Source organism: Salmo trutta, unplaced genomic scaffold (assembly GCF_901001165.1).
Source record: "Salmo trutta unplaced genomic scaffold, fSalTru1.1, whole genome shotgun sequence".
NCBI classification, from domain to species: Eukaryota; Metazoa; Chordata; class Actinopteri; order Salmoniformes; family Salmonidae; genus Salmo; species Salmo trutta.
The window spans coordinates 1,861,985-1,884,484 of record NW_021823216.1 but is presented as its reverse complement, the minus strand read 5'-3'; the positions used below and the strand labels follow the sequence as shown (position 1 = coordinate 1,884,484).

Sequence of the window (22,500 nt, the reverse complement as noted above, 5' to 3'; positions counted from 1 at the left end):
TATCACAATACAGGTGTGGTGTTACTGTGGAATATCACAATACAGGTGAGGTGTTACTGTGGAATATCACAATACAAGTGAGGTGTTACTGTGGAATATCACAATACAGGTGTGGTTGAGGTGTTACTGTGGAATATAATAATACAGGTGTGGTGTTACTGTGGAATATCATAATACACATGTGGTTGAGGTGTTACTGTGGAATATCACAATACAGGTGAGGTGTTACTGTGGAATATCACAATACAGGTGAGGTGTAACTGTGGAATATCACAATACAGGTGTGGTTGAGGTGTTACTGTGGAATATCACAATACAGGTGAGGTGTTACTGTGGAATATAATAATACAGGTGTAGTTGAGGTGTTACTGTAGAATATAATAATACAGGTGTGGTTGAGGTGTTACTGTGGAATATAATAATACAGGTGAGGTTAAGGTGTTACTGTAGAATATAATAATACAGGTGTGGTTGAGGTGTTACTGTAGAATATAATAATACAGGTGTGGTTGAGGTGTTACTGTAGAATATAATAATACAGGTGAGGTTGAGGTGTTACTGTAGAATATAATAATACAGGTGTGGTTGAGGTGTTACTGTAGAATATAATAATACAGGTGAGGTGTTACTGTAGAATATAATAATACAGGTGAGGTTGAGGTGTTACTGTAGAATATAATAACACAGGTGTGGTTGAGGTGTTACTGTAGAATATAATAATACAGGTGTGGTTGAGGTGTTACTGTAGAATATAATAATACAGGTGTGGTGTTACTGTAGAATATAATAATACAGGTGTGGGTGAGGTGTTACTGTAGAATATAATAATATAGGTGTGGTTGAGGTGTTACTGTAGAATATAATATGTGAGAAGAGGGGACACATCCTCCTAGCATCCAGTTCACTGTATCAACACAGAGGAAAGATCACTTGGAATTTAGGAAGAAAAGAGGCCTGGTTGTATACCGAGTTTTTACGTGTGTACGTGTGTACGTGTGTACGTGTGCGTGTGTGTGTGTACACGTGTGTGTGTGTGTGTGTGTACGTGTGTATGTGTGTACGTGTGTACGTGTGTATGTGTGTACGTGTGTACGTGTGTATGTGTGTATGTGTGTACGTGTGTATGTGTGTACGTGTGTATGTGTGTGTGTGTGTACGTGTGTACGTGTGTACGTGTGTGTGTGTGTGTGTACGTGTGTACGTGTGTACGTGTGTGTGTGTACGTGTGTACGTGTGTACGTGTGTACGTGTGTACGTGTGTATGTGTGTATGTGTGTACGTGTGTACGTGTGTGTGTGTGTGTGTACGTGTGTACGTGTACGTGTGTACGTGTGTACGTGTGTACGTGTGTACGTGTGTACGTGTGTATGTGTGTACGTGTGTACGTGTGTATGTGTGTGTACGTGCGTGGCTGGGTGCTTCTACGTAGCGGTGTGCCTGTGTGCATGGCATACCAATAGCCTACCTTCTTGTATGCGATCCAGTCGAACACTCTGTCTATGTCCGTGGCGTCGTACACCTCCTGAGAGATAGGATGGGAGCTGGCCAGACCGTCCAGCATCATCACCTCATGGAGAACATCAGTCAGGAAACGCTGCTTCTCCTGAGGGTCACAGGGTCAGAGGTCAAAGGTCAGAGAGGTTGATGACACACATGAGATAGGTGTCAGTCACTACTGTTGCAAAACAACAACGAATACAACGGGGAAGCACTTGGAAAGAGGTCTTCTGAAATCAGTAGGACTACTTGGTTAAATAAAGAGGTCTTCTGAACTCAGTAGGACTACTTGGTTAAATAAAGAGGTCTTCTGACCTCAATAGGACTACTTGGTTAAATAAAGAGGTCTTCTGACCTCAATGGGACTACTTGGTTAAATAAAGAGGTCTTCTGACCTCAACGGGACTACTTGGTTAAATAAAGAGGTCTTCTGACCTCAATAGGACTACTTGGTTAAATAAAGAGGTCTTCTGACCTCAATGGGACTACTTGGTTAAATAAAGAGGTCTTCTGAACTCAATAGGACTACTTGGTTAAATAAAGAGGTCTTCTGACCTCAATAGGACTACTTGGTTAAATAAAGAGGTCTTCTGAACTCAATAGGACTACTTGGTTAAATAAAGAGGTCTTCTGACCTCAATAGGACTACTTGTGTGGCGGATGAATCAGAATTAGTTGGTAATTAGATAGATAATTAAGATGTTTTATTTGTATAATATGCTTATGTGTGATACTTGTCATTAGAATGTATCTCTTTGGATAATGAATGCTGGCAGTTGCACTTTTCCCTTAGCTAGGGCTCAGTCAGCTGGGGCCCAGAAAGGGGAGAGGTTAGGCTTGTCTTTCCCATGTCCCTGGTGCTATGCAGAATATCAGAAAGGGAAGAGGACAGAATGGAACATTGTCTTCATATGTGAATGTGTCTTTACCTATTCTTAAACCATGTGAAGGGATGGCATGATTAATGGGGAACCAATTACTTGTCTCCACAATGTCTGTGTGCAAGTCACTCCCCTCAGTGAGCTTGTTCAGGAGTGGAGTCAAGAGGGGGTTTACTTGAGATGGGAGTATCTAGAGTTGTCAATTGATTTATGCCATTGGATGAGATGGTGTTTTTGTACTATGATGTACCAGGAACGAGATTAGAACCTCGTCTTAGGGACCAAACTGAACGATTATTTATAGTGAATGTTATCTGGCTATGGGATACTCCTCTCTAAAATATGAAGTCCCTTTGTGAACTGTTCCTAAGATCTGTGGTTCGTCATGTACGTTGAGAGGGGTGTATCTTGGCTATAAAAGATCTTTGTACTTTTGTGTTGTCACTTTCAATGGTTCATTAGAGATGGCGCATCATTGAAAGTCAAGTGCTTTTGCAAAGCTCTTATTATTAAAGATGTAGTTTTATGTATAACTCTAACTGGTGTGTGAAGTTTGTAACTCTCCTCATTTGGTAATGCAGAAATTAGCCACCACACTTTGTTAAATAAAGAGGTCTTCTGACCTCAACGGGACTACTTGGTTAAATAAAGAGGTCTTCTGACCTCAATAGGACTACTTGGTTAAATAAAGAGGTCTTCTGACCTCAATGGGACTACTTGGTTAAATAAAGAGGTCTTCTGACCTCAACGGGACTACTTGGTTAAATAAAGGTTAAAAAGAGACAAAGTTATAAAGCTTAGGTAAATGTCCTGTATGTACTGAGGTAATGTTTGGGTAAACTTAGGGGGTTCCAGGTAACAGTATTTTCCTGTGTGTCTTATAATGATTGGACTCATCCTACTGAGGACGATGGGGGATAATACCTTTCAATGAGTCTGAGGAAGGTTTGATTCCAATATAATCCATTAATCCAAGATAATTATTATTCAAAGGTGATGAGAGCTCATCGAAATGCACTAACACCCCAAACATTTAGGAGAAAAAAACGTCTTGGTAAATGGAACAATCCCACACTTCACACCTCTCCCCCTCAGATAGGGTGAAGCACGACTGCACCACGAGGTGGCAGGAAGGAAAAGGAGAGAACAGCCTTCTGGGTAGTTAATAGCTCATTTGTTATGAAAATTGATTTCCCCGAAAAAGCAAGATGCTAATGTCAGCCTTCTGGGATGTTACGGGAGAGTGGGAAAGAGAGAGAGAGAGAGAGAGAGAGAGAGAGAGAGAGAGAGAGAGAGAGAGAGGAGTGTGGTAGACAGAGAGAGAGGGCGAGAGAACCAAAGAGACAGAGAGAGAGAGAGAGAGAGAGAGAGGGAGAGAGGGAGACATGATTTGTGCATAATGATGTTTGATTTTAAGCTCTCTGTACCGTCCGTGTTATGGAGGGAGAGGTGGAGACTTAGCGGACATCGTCACGTCTCAGCCGGAGCGATTATAAATGCAACATCTTCCTCATAGAGGATTATGAAACAGCTAATTGCCAGTTATCCACTTTATATAGTTTAATAAAACATCAGCCAGCCGCGTTAGTACTTTCTTCTCTTTAAATAATGAGCGACTCCATTGCCAGAGAATACGTTTCTGCATGATCAATCCAGCCCCTGAGTAAATCACAGTGGTTTTCTCTCCATTCCTTTTTATTTATAACATTATATTCATCTTAATGGAGTTCTTATTGTATGACATTATATTCCTCTTAATGGAGTTCTTATTGTATGACATTATATTCATCTTAATGGAGTTCTTATTGTACGACATTATATTCATCTTAATGGAGTTCTTATTGTATGACATTATATTCCTCTTAATGGAGTTCTTATTGTTTGACATTATATTCCTCTTAATGGAGTTCTTATTGTATGACATTATATTCATCTTAATGGAGTTCTTATTGTATGACATTATATTCCTCTTAATGGAGTTCTTATTGTTTGACATTATATTCCTCTTAATGGAGTTCTTATTGTATGACATTATATTCATCTTAATGGAGTTCTTATTGTATGACATTATATTCCTCTTAATGGAGTTCTTATTGTATGACATTATATTCCTTTTAATGGAGTTCTTATTGTATAACATTATATTCCTCTTAATGGAGTTCTTATTGTATAACATTATATTCATCTTAATGGAGTTCTTATTGTATGACATTATATTCCTCTTAATGGAGTTCTTATTGTATGACATTATATTCATCTTAATGGAGTTCTTATTGTATGACATTATATTCCTCTTAATGGAGTTCTTATTGTATGACATTATATTCCTCTTAATGGAGTTCTTATTGTATGACATTATATTCATCTTAATGGAGTTCTTATTGTATGACATTATATTCATCTTAATGGAGTTCTTATTGTATGACATTATATTCCTCTTAATGGTGTTCTTATTGTATGACATTATATTCATCTTAATGGAGTTCTTATTGTATGACATTATATTCATCTTAATGGAGTTCTTATTGTATGACATTATATTCCTCTTAATGGAGTTCTTATTGTATGACATTATATTCCTCTTAATGGAGTTCTTATTGTATGACATTATATTCATCTTAATGGAGTTCTTATTGTATGACATTATATTCCTCTTAATGGAGTTCTTATTGTATGACATTATATTCCTCTTAATGGAGTTCTTATTGTATGACATTATATTCATCTTAATGGAGTTCTTATTGTATGACATTATATTCATCTTAATGGAGTTCTTATTGTATAACATTATATTCCTCTTAATGGAGTTCTTATTGTATGACATTATATTCATCTGAATGGAGTTCTTATTGTATGACATTATATTCCTCTTAATGGAGTTCTTATTGTATGACATTATATTCCTCTTAATGGAGTTCTTATTGTATGACATTATATTCCTCTTAATGGAGTTCTTATTGTATGACATTATATTCATCTTAATGGAGTTCTTATTGTATGACATTATATTCCTCTTAATGGAGTTCTTATTGTATGACATTATATTCCTCTTAATGGAGTTCTTATTGTATGACATTATATTCATCTTAATGGAGTTCTTATTGTATGACATTATATTCCTCTTAATGGAGTTCTTATTGTATGACATTATATTCCTCTTAATGGAGTTCTTATTGTATGACATTATATTCCTCTTAATGGAGTTCTTATTGTATGACATTATATTCCTCTTAATGGAGTTCTTATTGTATGACATTATATTCATCTTAATGGAGTTCTTATTGTATGACATTATATTCATCTTAATGGAGTTCTTATTGTATGACATTATATTCCTCTTAATGGAGTTCTTATTGTATGACATTATATTCATCTTAATGGAGTTCTTATTGTATGACATTATATTCCTCTTAATGGAGTTCTTATTGTATGACATTATATTCCTCTTAATGGAGTTCTTATTGTATGACATTATATTCCTCTTAATGGAGTTCTTATTGTATGACATTATATTCATCTTAATGGAGTTCTTATTGTATGACATTATATTCATCTTAATGGAGTTCTTATTGTATGACATTATATTCATCTTAATGGAGTTCTTATTGTATGACATTATATTCATCTTAATGGAGTTCTTATTGTATGACATTATATTCCTCTTAATGGAGTTCTTATTGTATGACATTATATTCATCTTAATGGAGTTGTTATTGTATGACATTATATTCATCTTAATGGAGTTCTTATTGTATGACATTATATTCCTCTTAATGGAGTTCTTATTGTATGACATTATATTAATCTTAATGGAGTTCTTATAAGGCAACCCAGATTGTGTGTTGATTCTTATTAAAAAAGTAATTAAACATTGATAATGTAATACTGAATTATGGTAATTATGCTCAACTAGATTATTCTCTATGGAAATAAATGTTGGCCGGAAAATCATTGCTGTGTGCCATCTCTCTCCATCTATCGATGAAACAATAACAAAACATCTCTCAATGGAACAAACAAACAATTTGATTCTTATTCAGGAGCTGACCATTATTCAAAAGCAACACAAAGCACATTTGAGTGAAATTACCTTCTAATAGAAATGTCCACAACACTAGGTAAGATATAATTACCCTTTGATAATGCCAGGGGCAGCTTTCAGTGTTTTGTTTTGTAGTCTTTCAAAGACATTAAGTACTCAATATTCTTTTGATTACAATATAGAAGGGATGCTGTAAACAGATAATAATAATGGAAAAAAGTAGTCCACTATATAGGGAATAGGGTGTCATTTGGGACGCAGATAATAACAATGTCTGTTGCCTTACGTGAGTAAACAATAATATTGACTTAATTATTGCAGTCAATCACTATGGCAAAGCAGCAGTTATTTTATGTTTGAGGAATACGTTTAGAGTTTATATTCTGTCTGTATTCCTGGCTGGACAAAATTAAGTATGAGTGTGATGTCATGGCTCCCGAGTGGCCCAGCGGTCTAAGACACGGCACCTCAGTGCTAGAGGCGTCACTACAGACCCTGGTTCGATTCCAGGCTGTATCACAGCGGTCTAAGACACGGCACCTCAGTGCTAGAGGCGTCACTACAGACCCTGGTTCGATTCCAGGCTGTATCACAGCGGTCTAAGACACGGCACCTCAGTGCTAGAGGCGTCACTACAGACCCTGGTTCGATTCCAGGCTGTATCACAGCGGTCTAAGACACTGCACCTCAGTGCTAGAGGCGTCACTACAGACCCTGGTTCGATTCCAGGCTGTATCACAGCGGTCTAAGACACTGCACCTCAGTGCTAGAGGCGTCACTACAGACCCTGGTTCGATTCCAGGCTGTATCCCAGCGGTCTAAGACACTGCACCTCAGTGCTAGAGGCATCACTACAGACCCATCACTACAGAGGCTGTATCACAACTGGCCGTGGTTGGGAGTCCCATAGAGCGGCGCGCAATTGGCCCAGCGTCGTCCGAGTTTGGCCGGGGTAGGCCGACATTGTAAATAATCATTTGTTCTTAACTAACTTGCCCAGTTAAATAAAGGTTCAATAGATAAAATGTGTAGCGGTAGAAACAGTCAAAACCCGTAAAGGATTTTAAAAAACATTGTAATAAATGCAACAGTTGGACAATGGATGAAGATACTCCACACTCTTAGAATTTGTATAATCAATAAGATGTTGACTGAATTATTAGCACATAAAACATTTTACTGGAGCGGATAAATAATTCATGTAGTTCAGGTATTGTGGTGGGAATTCAGGTATTCCATTTATTTTCAAATGTCACTTCAAATGTCATAATTTTTCTGAGAATGCTGTCATATATACAGTTTGTTAGTGTATCAGGTTAAATTAAATGTGCCTCATTTGCATAAATACACTGGGTATATTTGCATATATGAAACAATTAACATATAGGGGTGGAACAAGGCTGGAACCACCAAAACACTTGCTCTGTCTAGACCTACCTGGACTAAAATATACTGTCTAGATCTACCTGCACTAAAATATACTGTCTAGACCTACCTGCACTAAAATATACTGTCTAGATCTACCTGCACTAAAATATACTGTCTAGACCTACCTGCACTAAAATATACTGTCTAGATCTACCTGCACTAAAATATACTGTCTAGACCTACCTGCACTAAAATATACTGTCTAGACCTACCTGCACTAAAATATACTGTCTAGACCTACCTGCACTAAAATATACTGTCTAGACCTACCTGCACTAAAATATACTGTCTAGACCTACCTGCACTCACATGTACTGTCTAGACCTACCTGCACTAAAATATACTGTCTAGACCTACCTGCACTAAAATATACTGTCTAGATCTACCTGCACTAAAATATACTGTCTAGACCTACCTGCACTAAAATATACTGTCTAGACCTACCTGCACTAAAATATACTGTCTAGACCTACCTGCACTAAAATATACTGTCTAGATCTACCTGCACTAAAATATACTGTCTAGACCTACCTGCACTAAAATATACTGTCTAGACCTACCTGCACTAAAATGTACTGTCTAGACCTACCTGCACTCACATGTACTGTCTAGACCTACCTGCACTCACATGTACTGTCTAGACCTACCTGCACTCACATGTACTGTCTAGACTGCCTCATTAATTATTGTTGCTGTCACGTTCTCTTGCATAATTCAACAAGTGTGTCAATAGAAAGAAACCTTGGATTTAAATTCGACACGCTTGGCTCTAGATTCAATTTCACAAAAAAAACGATCACCCATCAAAATAAAGTTATGTTTCTTCTCTTTCCTGTGATGTACTGCAAGTGTTGATGAATCTTTAGTGTTCTTATAGCCTATGTTTTCCACTGAGCCCATTTCAGCCATTACCAGGATGTGGTTGACAGGTCTTTACAAACATTTACACGGTTGTAACGTTAACTGGAGAAAAAAAACGACAGACACAAGCAAAGACTATGAAATAATCGCAGGAGTAAAATGAAAGTAATCAATCCAGCAAGATTTAAGTGTCAAGTGGATTTTGCACCCCCCCCAAACACAGGAAATAGATGGCAGAAAAAAAAAGATCCTCAGGGGGGCGGGGCATGCGCGTTGCTACTAGCAACATCTGGAGTGAAGAGTGAAACGTCTTGATATTGTCTGGACCCTCTCAGTCAACTCTACCTGAAGTTATATTATCTGTCCAGAAAAAGACATTGAGGGAGGCAGGGAGGGAGGGAGGGAGGGAGGGAGAAAGTGAGAGAGAGAACGAGGAAGGAGAGATATATACAAGTAGAGAGAGAATAGAGAGAGAGAGAGAGGGACAGTGTTGACTAGCTAAGGAAGTGTGGATGTCATGTAAGTCACATGACAGCTCTATGAAATGAGTTAACAGAACCCTTCATCTGGACCATGTGTGTCCTCAACATGAGCTTCAATCCTGATCATATTTCATCTGGGTTATTCTCTCTCTCTGCCCTGCCACTGTATTAAGACTGTTACCTCAGCACTGGGCCGCTGGCCGCTCAGGACTGTGCCACACACACACACACACACACACCATCTGCCTGCACAGGTCTTACACCTCAGGAAGGCAGTGCCTGTGTCCTAAATTACATCCTAATCCCTATATTGCATTATGTTTGACCAGAGCCTGTCAAAAGTAGTGCACTATAAAGGGTACAGGGTGTCATTTGGGACACAACCAGTTCCTTCCTTCTAATGAGGCGTTCCTCAGCAGACTGTCTAGCAGAGAGAAACAAAGAGAGAAACAGACAGAGAGAGAGACAGAGAGAATTAGAGAGAGACACAGAGAGAGATACAGACAAAGAGAGTGAGAGATGTAAACAAAGAGAAACAGAGAGAAACAGAGAGACAGAGAGAAACAGACAGAGAGAGAGAAACAGACAGAGAGAGAAACAGACAGAGAGAAACAGACAGAGAGAGAAACAGACAGAGAGAGAGAGACAGAGAGAGAAACAGAGAGAGAAAGAGAGTGAGAGATGTAAACAAAGAGAAACAGAGAGAGAGATACAGACAGAGAGAGAGAGACAGAGAGAAACAGATAGAGAGAGAGAGATACAGACAGAGAGAAACAGAGAGAGATACAGACAGAGAGAGAGAGAAACAGACAGAAAGAGAGAGAGACAGAGAGAGAAACAGACAGAGAGAGAAACAGTGTTTATATTGACAACATGACTAGCCAAGTTATAAAATATGATCTTACAGTGTTAGACTTTCACAAGGCAATTCAGCGAGACAGATCATAACTGTGGTGTGGATAGAAAGGAGTCATGAGTGCATTCAGGTCTGTGTGCCACGGTGAACTTTCATCACAATAAACAAACATAAACTCATTGTGTTCACAACAACCCAGGGTGTGACCCCATGTCACCTGGTAACTGTAAATCAAACAGACTCATTCTGTTCACAACAACCCAGGGTGTGACACCATGTCACCTGGTAACTGTACATCAAACAGACTCATTCTGTTCACAACAACCCAGGGTGTGACACCATGTCACCTGGTAACTGTAAATCAAACAGACTCATTGTGTTCACAACAACCCAGGGTGTGACACCATGTCACCTGGTAACTGTAAATCAAACAGACTCATTCTGTTCACAACAACCCAGGGTGTGACCCCATGTCACCTGGTAACTGTAAATCAAACAGACTCATTCTGTTCACAACAACCCAGGGTGTGACACCATGTCACCTGGTAACTGTAAATCAAACAGACTCATTGTGTTCACAACAACCCAGGGTGTGACACCATGTCACCTGGTAACTGTACATCAAACAGACTCATTCTGTTCACAACAACCCAGGGTGTGACACCATGTCACCTGGTAACTGTACATCAAACAGACTCATTCTGTTCACAACAACCCAGGGTGTGACACCATGTCACCTGGTAACTGTACATCAAACAGACTCATTCTGTTCACAACAACCCAGGGTGTGACACCATGTCACCTGGTAACTGTACATCAAACAGACTCATTCTGTTCACAACAACCCAGGGTGTGACACCATGTCACCTGGTAACTGTACATCAAACAGACTCATTCTGTTCACAACAACCCAGGGTGTGACACCATGTCACCTGGTAACTGTACATCAAACAGACTCATTCTGTTCACAACAACCCAGGGTGTGACACCATGTCACCTGGTAACTCTACATCAAACAGACTCATTCTGTTCACAACAACCCAGGGTGTGACCCCATGTCACCTGGTAACTGTACATCAAACAGACTCATTCTGTTCACAACAACCCAGGGTGTGACCCCATGTCACCTGGTAACTGTACATCAAACATAGTGATGATAAATGTAGACAGTGTACAAGACATCAGTTGTATGATATGGAAATGTGAACTGCACACTTGGACTCACAGGTGTTTGGCTTCCTTGTGTGACATCCAGTGGTGTAAAGTACTTAAGTAAAAATACTTTAAAGTACTACTTAAGTAGTTTTTTTTGGTATCTGTACTTTACTTTACTATTTATATTTTGGACAACTTTTACTTTTATTTCACTACATTCCTAAAGAAAATGATGTACTTCTTACTCCATACATTTTCCCTGACACCTAAAAGTACTCGTTACATTTTGAATGCTCAGCAGGACAGGAAAATGGTCCAATTCACACACTTATCAAGAGAACATCCCTGGTTATCTACTGCCTCTGATCTGGCGGACTCACTAAACACACATGCTTTTTTTGTAAAATGATGTCTGAGTGTTGGAGTGTGAAAATGGTGCCGTCTGGTTTCCTTAATAAAATGAATTTTAAATGATGTATACTTTTACTTTTGATACTTATGTATATTTTATCAATTACTTTTGATACTTAAGTATATTTTATCAATTACATTTACTTTTGATACTTAAGTATATTCAAAACCAAATACTTTTTGATTTTTACTCAAGTAGTGTTTTACTGGGTGACTTTCACTTGTACTCAAGTATGACTATTGGGTTTTACCACCACTGACGACATCAAAGCTGTATGTATTACAATCCTCAATGGTTCATCTTTCAGAATACATGGAGTCCTCTCTTATTTTACAGCATTTTCCCTCACTCAGACAACAAACAATTAGCACAACTTCTTGTGGTGTGAGGTGCTCAAGTTCAGAACGACCAAACCCCCATACAGAGCTGTGAAGCCAGAGACCCTGCGCTCTGACATCATGCTACTATGTACTCTACGTTCAGAACGACCAAACCCCCATACAGAGCTGTGAAGCCAGAGACCCTGCACTCTGACGTCATGCTACTATGTACTCTACGTTCAGAACGACCAAACCCCCATACAGAGCTGTGAAGCCAGAGACCCTGCACTCTGACGTCATGCTACTATGTACTCTACGTTCAGAACGACCAAACCCCCATACAGAGCTGTGAAGCCAGAGACCCTGCGCTCTGACATCATGCTACTATGTACTCTACGTTCAGAACGACCAAACCCCCATACAGAGCTGTGAAGCCAGAGACCCTGCGCTCTGACATCATGCTACTATGTACTCTACGTTCAGAACGACCAAACCCCCATACAGAGCTGTGAAGCCAGAGACCCTGCGCTCTGACATCATGCTACTATGTACTCAACTACGTTCCGACTTCGGAGCTTAATAGTGCCCAAATCTGCCATTTTAAACTGGCATAGAGTGTAAAGGCCTACACTCCTCAGTGCTTGGATGATACCCTGTGTTTGTCATAATCAATATGATGGGGAGACAGAGAGTTGGTTTCAAGCACAGGTGTTTATTTGTAAAGGACCACAGGAGGAGTCAGGTAGCTGGGTCCAGGGGCAGGCAGAAGGTCATACACAGGAGGAGGCAGGTAGCTGGGTCCAGGGGCAGGTAGCTGGGTCCAGGGGCAGGCAGAAGGTCATACACAGGAGGAGGCAGGTAGCTGGGTCCAGGGTCAGGCAGCTGGGTCCAGGGGCAGGCAGAAGGTCAGACACAGGAGGAGGCAGGTAGCTGGGTCCATGGGCAGGCAGAAGGTCATACACAGGAGGAGGCAGGTAGCTGGGTCCAGGGGCAGGCAGAAGGTCATACACAGGAGGAGGCAGGTAGCTGGGTCCAGGGGCAGGTAGCTGGGTCCAGGGGCAGGCAGCTGGGTCCAGGGGCAGGCAGCTGGGTCCAGGGGCAGGCAGAAGGTCTGACACAGGTGGAGGCAGGTAGCTGGGTCCAGGGGCAGGCAGAAGGTCATACACAGGAGGAGGCAGGTAGCTGGTTCCAGAGACAGGCAGAAGGTCATACACAGGAGGAGGCAGGTAGCTGGGTCCAGAGGCAGGTAGCTGGGTCCAGGGGCAGGTAGCTGGGTCCAGGGGCAGGCAGAAGATCAGACACAGGAGGCGGCAGGTAGCTGGGTCCAGGGGCAGGTAGCTGGGTCCAGGGGCAGGCAGAAGGTCAGACACAGGAGGCGGCAGGTAGCTGGGTCCAGGGGCAGGCAAAAGGTCAGACGCAGCGGGTCCAACAACGCAACAGTACAGACAGGGAAAAGGCTAGTAACGTAGTCCGGGAGATCAGACAATAGGTTGATAACAGGAAATCTGATAGGCTAAGGTACAGGCAGGGAATAGGCTAAATGCATCATTAGTTAGGATGGCCAAAAACTATCATACACAGGCGGAAAACCAGCACTTCAAATAGAAGTAACAAAACAATCAATACCTCACAATGATGGGGTGCAAAGAACTGAACTAAATAGTGTGTGATAATGACATACAGGTGTGTGAACAGGTGATCAGAATTCAGGTGATTAGGATCTGGAGAGTGATCTGCGTTCAGGGGATATATGTGTTTGAGAGTGTGAGTTGGAAAGTGGGCTGGAAAGTGATCTGCGTTCAGGGGATATATGTGTTTGAGAGTGTGAGTTGGAAAGTGGGCTGGAAAGTGATCTGCGTTCAGGGGATATATGTGTTTGAGAGTGTGAGTTGGAAAGTGGGCTGGAAAGTGATCTGCGTTCAGGGGATATATGTGTTTGAGAGTGTGAGTTGGAAAGTGGGCTGGAAAGTGATCTGCGTTCAGGGGATATATGTGTTTGAGAGTGTGAGTTGGAAAGTGGGCTGGAAAGTGATCTGCGTTCAGGGGATCTATGTGTTTGAGAGTGTGAGTTGGAAGCAGACATTACATTTGTCTGTCTGACTAAGTGTTGAGCTATCTCTGATCAGCAAGGGTAAAGGGTTTGCTGAAAACTGTCCACTTCTGAGAACTTTAGAAAAATGAATGTGTGAATATTAATACGTGAAGTCTCTTGTCATCCTCTTTGTTTATCCCTGTGTAACAGGACTGCAAAGCAGAGAGAGAGACAGGACCACATTTCTCTCCTGATTTAGACACTTTACCAATGGATGAAAAACAGAATGAGTCACACACTGTCTTTCTTTCCTCAAGAGCATGAGGTCGGCATCGTGCCTCCTCTAAAAAAAAGAGAGGGCAGGCAGCAACCTCTGCATCAGCCAATTTGCACCTGAACTCATCTAAATACAGAAGCCAGTATCACGACTGCACTGCCCGCAGTCATAGAGTCAGAGAAAGGCTTCCAATGCTGTTAGAACTATAGAAGTAGAATTACAATCATTGTGATCTATGGTTGGAACACTGGGCTATTATTGTGTTCCGTTTTGTCATGCTAATGACGGTCTTATCTAATGTGATTAGAACTGCTATGAGAGGTTATTTTCCATAAAAAGCTGTCGCATCTTACGAGATGCCTGGTCTGTGTCTTCCTGTGTCGGTCTGTGTCTGTCTGCATCAAAGTCATCGCATCAACAAAAGGGACAAAAGAGTTGAAATTGACGAGAATAACTGAAGTGATAATTAGCATATTGTTGTTGTGTTTTTCGAACAAAGAGAGTTTTGAAGTATGGAACACTGTTTCACTGGGCTGTTTTGTGTATTGATGATGCCTGGATATGATCATGTATTTGTTTTGAAATAGTTATATGGGTTGTTTTTCTGAGATAATAATATATATATATATATATATATATATATATATATATATATAATGACGGTAAAGCTAGGCAGCTAGCAGTGATGTCATCATCTATTCTCCACACGGTGCCTTTAAGAAAATGTACTTCTGAATTGATTTCTGTTTTGTCTGAAGAACTGCAGACCATTTGACATACATTAGGGGGTCCACTCTGACTAGGTGATTGTTCCACACAAGGAATGCAAAGGCAATAGTCCAAACTATTCACCATACCATGAATATTTTACTGACTGCAATTTAAAAACTCCTTGTTGGGACTATGACGGAGTTGGAAATACTTTTTGTTTTTGCAAAACTGTGATTAGAAATTCAGCAGCTGAGCAATTAGCTGGCGGTTCTGCCAGTCTGGAAGAGCGTAGAAGAGAAAGATGCTTCTAAATTTGTTCTGGACACAAAGAGAGAGGATGGACTATGATAATATAGCCCATGATTGAAACAACTGCCACACAGGAAATGCAAATGTGACAGAAATGATTGGCTGAGACTGTGTCGTATCTCTTCCTCTCTCTTCTCTTAGCTATACTTGAGTGTCAGGGAGTCATTTAGCCTTGGACAGCAGAAACACTTGAGAATAAGTGGACTGGAAAATATGCATAGCTGCATAACACACTACGGCTACTTCCCAAATGGCACCCTATTCCCTATGTAGTGCACTAGCCCTAGGGGGCTTTGGTCAAAAGACGTGCCCTACACTGAGAATATAAAACATTAAGAACACCTGCTATTTTCATGACATAGACTGACCAGGTGAATCCAGGTAAAAACTATGATTCCTTATTGAAGTCACCTGCTAAATCCACAACAATCAGTGTAGAAGAAGGGGAGGAGACGGGTTAAAGAAGGATTTTTAAGCCTTTAGACATGGATTGTGTATGTGTGCAATTCAGAGGGTGAATGGTTAAGACACAAGATTTAAGTGCCTTTGAACAGGGTATGGTAGTAGGTGCCAGGTGCACCGGTTTATGTTAAGAACTGCAACGCTGCTGGGTTTTTCACACTTAACAGTTTCAGTGTGTATCAAGAATGTTCCACCACCCAAAGGACATCCAGCCAACTTGACACAACTGTGGGAAGCATTGGAGTCGACATGGGCCAGCATCCCTGTCGAACGCTTTCAACACCTTGCAGAGTCCCATGCCACGACGAATTGAGGCTGTTCTGAGGGGCAAAGGGGAGCACAACTCAATATTAGGAAGGTGTTCCTAATGTTTTGTCTACTCAGTGTATGTAGGGGAAGAGGGAGTAATTTAGAACACATCCTTAAGCTATTAATAGACAAGGGATGTCTTCCATAGATACTGTTAATATTCCATACGTTGTGGTTGCCTTGGCAACATCTCAGTTAAGCAGTAGGTTGACAGATAATATACAGGATCTCTATTGTAATAGCGATTAAATTCCATTGATGAAAGAAATATCACAATGGTAGTTGTACAAGGGGGGTTAATTCATTTTCATCAATAATATACCGTCGCAAATTCAATATCACATTAATAACATTTACACTGAACACATTCAATTATAGTTTTTTCTATACACTTTAAACTCCATTACAGTGCAACACCATTCTTTGTCATGCTAATGCTCCTGTAATCAAACAAACGTGGGTTATATTTCATTAACCAGGTCAGACTTAACGTATCTCTAATTCAATCACAAACACAGCTCAGCGGAGAGAGAATAGGAGCGGAACTACGATTTGCATAATTGTTCATATTAATGTTTGCATTAATTGCATGGGTCTCATAGGCCTTTCCTGTGAATGGCGCTTACTACAATATCTCTACATCTGCATTACATTTCAGCAAGAAGTGAAGATCACATATCAGTCAGCTAGTTAGCTGGGGTTACGGCTGAACATGGGTTATGTTCATATCAACATCAGTCAGCTAGTTAGCTGGGGTTACGGCTCAACATGGGTTATGTACATATCAACATCAGTCAGCTAGTTAGCTGGGGTTACGGCTGAACATGGGTTATGTACATATCAACATCAGTCAGCTAGTTAGCTGGGGTTACGGCTGAACATGGTTATGTACATATCAACATCAGTCAGCTAGTTAGCTGGGGTTACGGCTCAACATGGGTTATGTAGATATCAACATCAGTCAACTAGTTAGCTGGGGTTACGGCTGAACATGGGTTATGTACATATCAACATCAGTCAGCTAGTTAGCTGGGGTTACGGCTCAACATGGGTTATGTACATATCAACATCAGTCAACTAGTTAGCTGGGGTTACGGCTGAACATGGGTTATGTACATATCAACATCAGTCAGCTAGTTAGCTGGGGTTACGGCTGAACATGGGTTATGTTCATATCAACATCAGTCAACTAGTTAGCTGGGGTTACGGCTCAACATGGGTTATGTACATATCAACATCAGTCAGCTAGTTAGCTGGGGTTACGGCTCAACATGGGTTATGTACATATCAACATCAGTCAACTAGTTAGCTGGGGTTACGGCTGAACATGGGTTATGTACATATCAACATCAGTCAGCTAGTTAACTGGGGTTACGGCTGAACATGGGTTATGTACATATCAACATCAGTCAGCTAGTTAGCTGGGGTTACGGCTGAACATGGGTTATGTTCATATCAACATCAGTCAACTAGTTAGCTGGGGTTACGGCTGAACATGGGTTATGTACATATCAACATCAGTCAGCTAGTTAGCTGGGGTTACGGCTCAACATGGGTTATGTACATATCAACATCAGTCAACTAGTTAGCTGGGGTTACGGCTGAACATGGGTTATGTACATATCAACATCAGTCAACTAGTTAGCTGGGGTTACGGCTGAACATGGTTATGTACGTATCAACATCAGTCAACTAGTTAGCTGGGATATGGGCTGAACATGATATTGGTACTGTGTGATGGTCCAGTCCAGTCCAGTGTGATATTGGTACTGTGTGATGGTACAGTCCAGTGTGATATTGGTACTGTGTGATGGTACAGTCCAGTAGTGTGATATTGGTACTGTGTGATGGTACAGTCCAGTCCAGTGTGATATTGGTACTGTGTGATGGTACAGTCCAGTGTGATATTGGTACTGTGTGATGGTACAGTCCAGTAGTGTGATATTGGTACTGTGTGATGGTACAGTCCAGTCCAGTGTGATATTGGTACTGTGTGATGGTCCAGTCCAGTGTGATATTGGTACTGTGTGATGGTACAGTCCAGTCCAGTGTGATATTGGTACTGTGTGATGGTACAGTCCAGTCCAGTGTGATATTGGTACTGTGTGATGGTACAGTCCAGTCCAGTGTGATATTGGTATTGTGTGATGGTACAGGCCAGTGTGATATTGGTACTGTGTGATGGTACAGTCCAGTAGTGTGATATTGGTACTGTGTGATGGTACAGTCCAGTCCAGTGTGATATTGGTACTGTGTGATGGTACAGTCCAGTCCAGTGTGATATTGGTACTGTGTGATGGTACAGTCCAGTCCAGTGTGATATTGGTACTGTGTGATGGTACAGTCCAGTAGTGTGATATTGGTACTGTGTGATGGTACAGTCCAGTCCACTGTGATATTGGTACTGTGTGATGGTACAGTCCAGTAGTGTGATATTGGTACTGTGTGATGGTACAGTCCAGTCCAGTGTGATATTGGTACTGTGTGATGGTCCAGTCCAGTCCAGTGTGATATTGGTACTGTGTGATGGTACAGTCCAGTCAAGTGTGATATTGGTACTGTGTGATGGTACAGTCCAGTAGTGTGATATTGGTACTGTGTGATGGTACAGTCCAGTCCAGTATGATATTGGTATTGTGTGATGGTACAGTCCAGTAGTGTGATATTGGTACTGTGTGATGGTACAGTCCAGTCCAGTGTGATATTGGTACTGTGTGATGGTCCAGTCCAGTGTGATATTGGTACTGTGTGATGGTACAGTCCAGTCCAGTGTGATATTGGTACTGTGTGATGGTACAGTCCAGTCCAGTGTGATATTGGTATTGTGTGATGGTACAGTCCAGTCCACTGTGATATTGGTACTGTGTGATGGTACAGTCCAGTCCAGTATGATATTGGTACTGTGTGATGGTACAGTCCAGTCCAGTGTGATATTGGTACTGTGTGATGGTACAGTCCAGTCCAGTGTGATATTGGTACTGTGTGATGGTACAGTCCAGTCCAGTGTGATATTGGTACTGTGTGATGGTACAGTCCAGTCCAGTGTGATATTGGTACTGTGTGATGGTACAGTCCAGTGCGTTGCACTGCGTGCCTAGTGACCCGGTGCCAGGCATTGAGATATGGGTCTTCAATGAGTCCCCCACAGGGAATGGTACGACTTTCAATTCAAATACTGCCATCGCTACTGAGATGGAATCAGTGTAAATTACTACAGCAACGCAAGATTTATGTGGCCTGTCACTGTTCAGTTTTTACCTAGAGATAAATTGGAAATGCATGGAAACAAACTATTTTTCTACATTAGCATAAATACGTCTCCGTCTGGAAACTGGAAGTGACTTTTACCAAAAAACATTTTGTTCCGCCCCACCAAACTCTTTATGACGGATTATTTTATTGTAAGCGAGAGATGCATGAACTCATCGGCCCCTAAACGATGATGAATAAGGAATAAAAATGGGTCAAATTGAGATTGAAGGGTTTCAGGTGTAATGGTTAAAATAGAGAGCTAGTAGTTTATAATGCTAAATGTAAACAGTATGGACAGACTAATCAGTCAATACTATTGTATCTTGTTTGGTAAATTGAGAATAAACTGTTCCTTGTCTTTGTTCCAACTGACAGTCATTATAATAAACTGCTCCTTGTCTTTGCACCAACTGACAGTCATTATAATAAACTGCTCCTTGTCTTTGTTCCAACTGACAGTCATTATAATAAACTGCTCCTTGTCTTTGTTCCAACTGACAGTCATTATAATAAACTGCTCCTTGTCTTTGTTCCAACTGACAGTCATTATAATTAACTGCTCCTTGTCTTTGTTCCAACTGACAGTCATTATAATAAACTGCTCCTTGTCTTTGTTCCAACTGACAGTCATTATAATAAACTGCTCCTTGTCTTTGTTCCAACTGACAGTCATTATAATAAACTGCTCCTTGTCTTTGTTCCAACTGACAGTCATTATAATAAACTGCTCCTTGTCTTTGTTCCAACTGACAGTCATTATAATAAAATGCTCCTTGTCTTTGTTCCAACTGACAGTCATTATAATAAACTGCTCCTTGTCTTTGTTCCAACTGACAGTCATTATAATAAACTGCTCCTTGTCTTTGTTCCAACTGACAGTCATTATAATAAACTGCTCCTTGTCTTTGTTCCAACTGACAGTCATTATAATAAACTGCTCCTTGTCTTTGTTCCAACTGACAGTCATTATAATAAACTGCTCCTTGTCTTTGTTCCAACTGACAGTCATTATAATAAACTGCTCCTTGTCTTTGTTCCAACTGACAGTCATTATAATAAACTGCTCCTTGTCTTTGTTCCAACTGACAGTCATTATAATAAACTGCTCCTTGTCTTTGTTCCAACTGACAGTCATTATAATAAACTGCTCCTTGTCTTTGTTCCAACTGACAGTCATTATAATAAACTGCTCCTTGTCTTTGTTCCAACTGACAGTCATTATAATAAACTGCTCCTTGTCTTTGTTCCAACTGACAGTCATTATAATAAACTGTTCCTTGTCTTTGTACCAACTGACAGTCATTATAATAAACTGCTCCTTGTCTTTGCACCAACTGACAGTCATTATAATAAACTGCTCCTTGTCTTTGTTCCAACTGACAGTCATTATAATAAACTGCTCCTTGTCTTTGTACCAACTGACAGTCATTATAATAAACTGCTCCTTGTCTTTGTACCAACTGACAGTCATTATAATAAACTGCTCCTTGTCTTTGTACCAACTGACAGTCATTATAATAAACTGCTCCTTGTCTTTGTTCCAACTGACAGTCATTATAATAAACTGCTCCTTGTCTTTGTACCAACTGACAGTCATTATAATAAACTGCTCCTTGTCTTTGTACCAACTGACAGTCATTATAATAAACTGCTCCTTGTCTTTGCACCAACTGACAGTCATTATAATAAACTGCTCCTTGTCTTTGTTCCAACTGACAGTCATTATAATAAACTGCTCCTTGTCTTTGCTCCAACTGACAGTCATTATAATAAACTGCTCCTTGTCTTTGTTCCAACTGACAGTCATTATAATAAACTGCTCCTTGTCTTTGTTCCAACTGACAGTCATTATAATAAACTGCTCCTTGTCTTTGTTCCAACTGACAGTCATTATAATAAACTGCTCCTTGTCTTTGCACCAACTGACAGTCATTATAATAAACTGCTCCTTGTCTTTGTTCCAACTGACAGTCATTATAATAAACTGCTCCTTGTCTTTGTTCCAACTGACAGTCATTATAATAAACTGCTCCTTGTCTTTGTACCAACTGACAGTCATTATAATAAACTGCTCCTTGTCTTTGTTCCAACTGACAGTCATTATAATAAACTGCTCCTTGTCTTTGTTCCAACTGACAGTCATTATAATAAACTGCTCCTTGTCTTTGTTCCAACTGACAGTCATTATAATAAACTGCTCCTTGTCTTTGTTCCAACTGACAGTCATTATAATAAACTGCTCCTTGTCTTTGTTCCAACTGACAGTCATTATAATAAACTGCTCCTTGTCTTTGTTCCAACTGACAGAGTCATTAGCCCATGCAACTGTTCTAATGCTCAGATAAGATCAGAAGTAAAGTCATTTTGGGTGGTTAAATTAGTCATAGTGTAATTACAAGGTATTGTAATCTTTCACTATCTTTACAACACAATAAAGATCTTACCATGTTCCATTTGGGGAAGAGGAAGTCCGTTCCAACGTACTCAAAGAAGTGAGCGAAGCCTTCCTTCAGCCAGACATCCTCCCACCACACAGGGGTTACCAGGTCACCAAACCACTACAGCAAGAAAAGAAGAAAACAGCTGAGTTCCAATGAGCTTAGTCCCTTGTGTGACTGTCAACACAACCAACAGCTGAGTTCAACTGAACTTAGTCCCTTGTGTGACTGTCAACACAACCAACAGCTGAGTTCAACTGAGCTTAGTCCCTTGTGTGACTGTCAACACAACCAACAGCTGAGTTCAACTGAACTTAGTCCCTTGTGTGACTGTCAACACAACCAACAGCTGAGTTCAACTGAGCTTAGTCCCTTGTGTGACTGTCAACACAACCAACAGCTGAGTTCAACTGAGCTTAGTCTCTTGTGTGACTGTCAACACAACCAACAGCTGAGTTCCACTGAACTTAGTCCCTTGTGTGACTGTCAACACAACCAACAGCTGAGTTCAACTGAACTTAGTCCCTTGTGTGACTGTCAACACAACCAACAGCTGAGTTCAACTGAACTTAGTCCCTTGTGTGACTGTTTTAAAAAAAAAAGAACAGCATATATACACTATTGTTCAAAAGTTTGGAGTCCCTTAGAAATGTCCTTGTTTTTTAAATAAAAACACTTTTTTTGTCCATTAAAATAACATCACATTAATCAGAAATACAGTGTAGACATTGTTAATGTTGTAAATGACTATTGTAGCTGGAAACGGCTGCTTTTTA

The 22,500-nt window shown here is 40.4% G+C and overlaps 1 protein-coding gene across 2 annotated transcripts in view; it reads right to left on the bottom strand.

Annotated features, from left to right (window-relative positions):
• LOC115189734 (thyrotropin-releasing hormone-degrading ectoenzyme) overlaps positions 1-22,500 on the bottom strand; it is a 350,721-nt gene that overhangs the window by 137,787 nt on the left and 190,434 nt on the right. For both annotated transcript variants that reach the window (XM_029748274.1, XM_029748275.1), the window contains exons 5-6: positions 21,731-21,844; positions 1,466-1,603 (exon numbers count right to left, since the gene is read on the bottom strand). In XM_029748274.1, the coding sequence (XP_029604134.1) occupies positions 1,466-1,603; positions 21,731-21,844 (252 nt within the window). The remainder of the gene's footprint in view (positions 1-1,465; positions 1,604-21,730; positions 21,845-22,500) is intronic.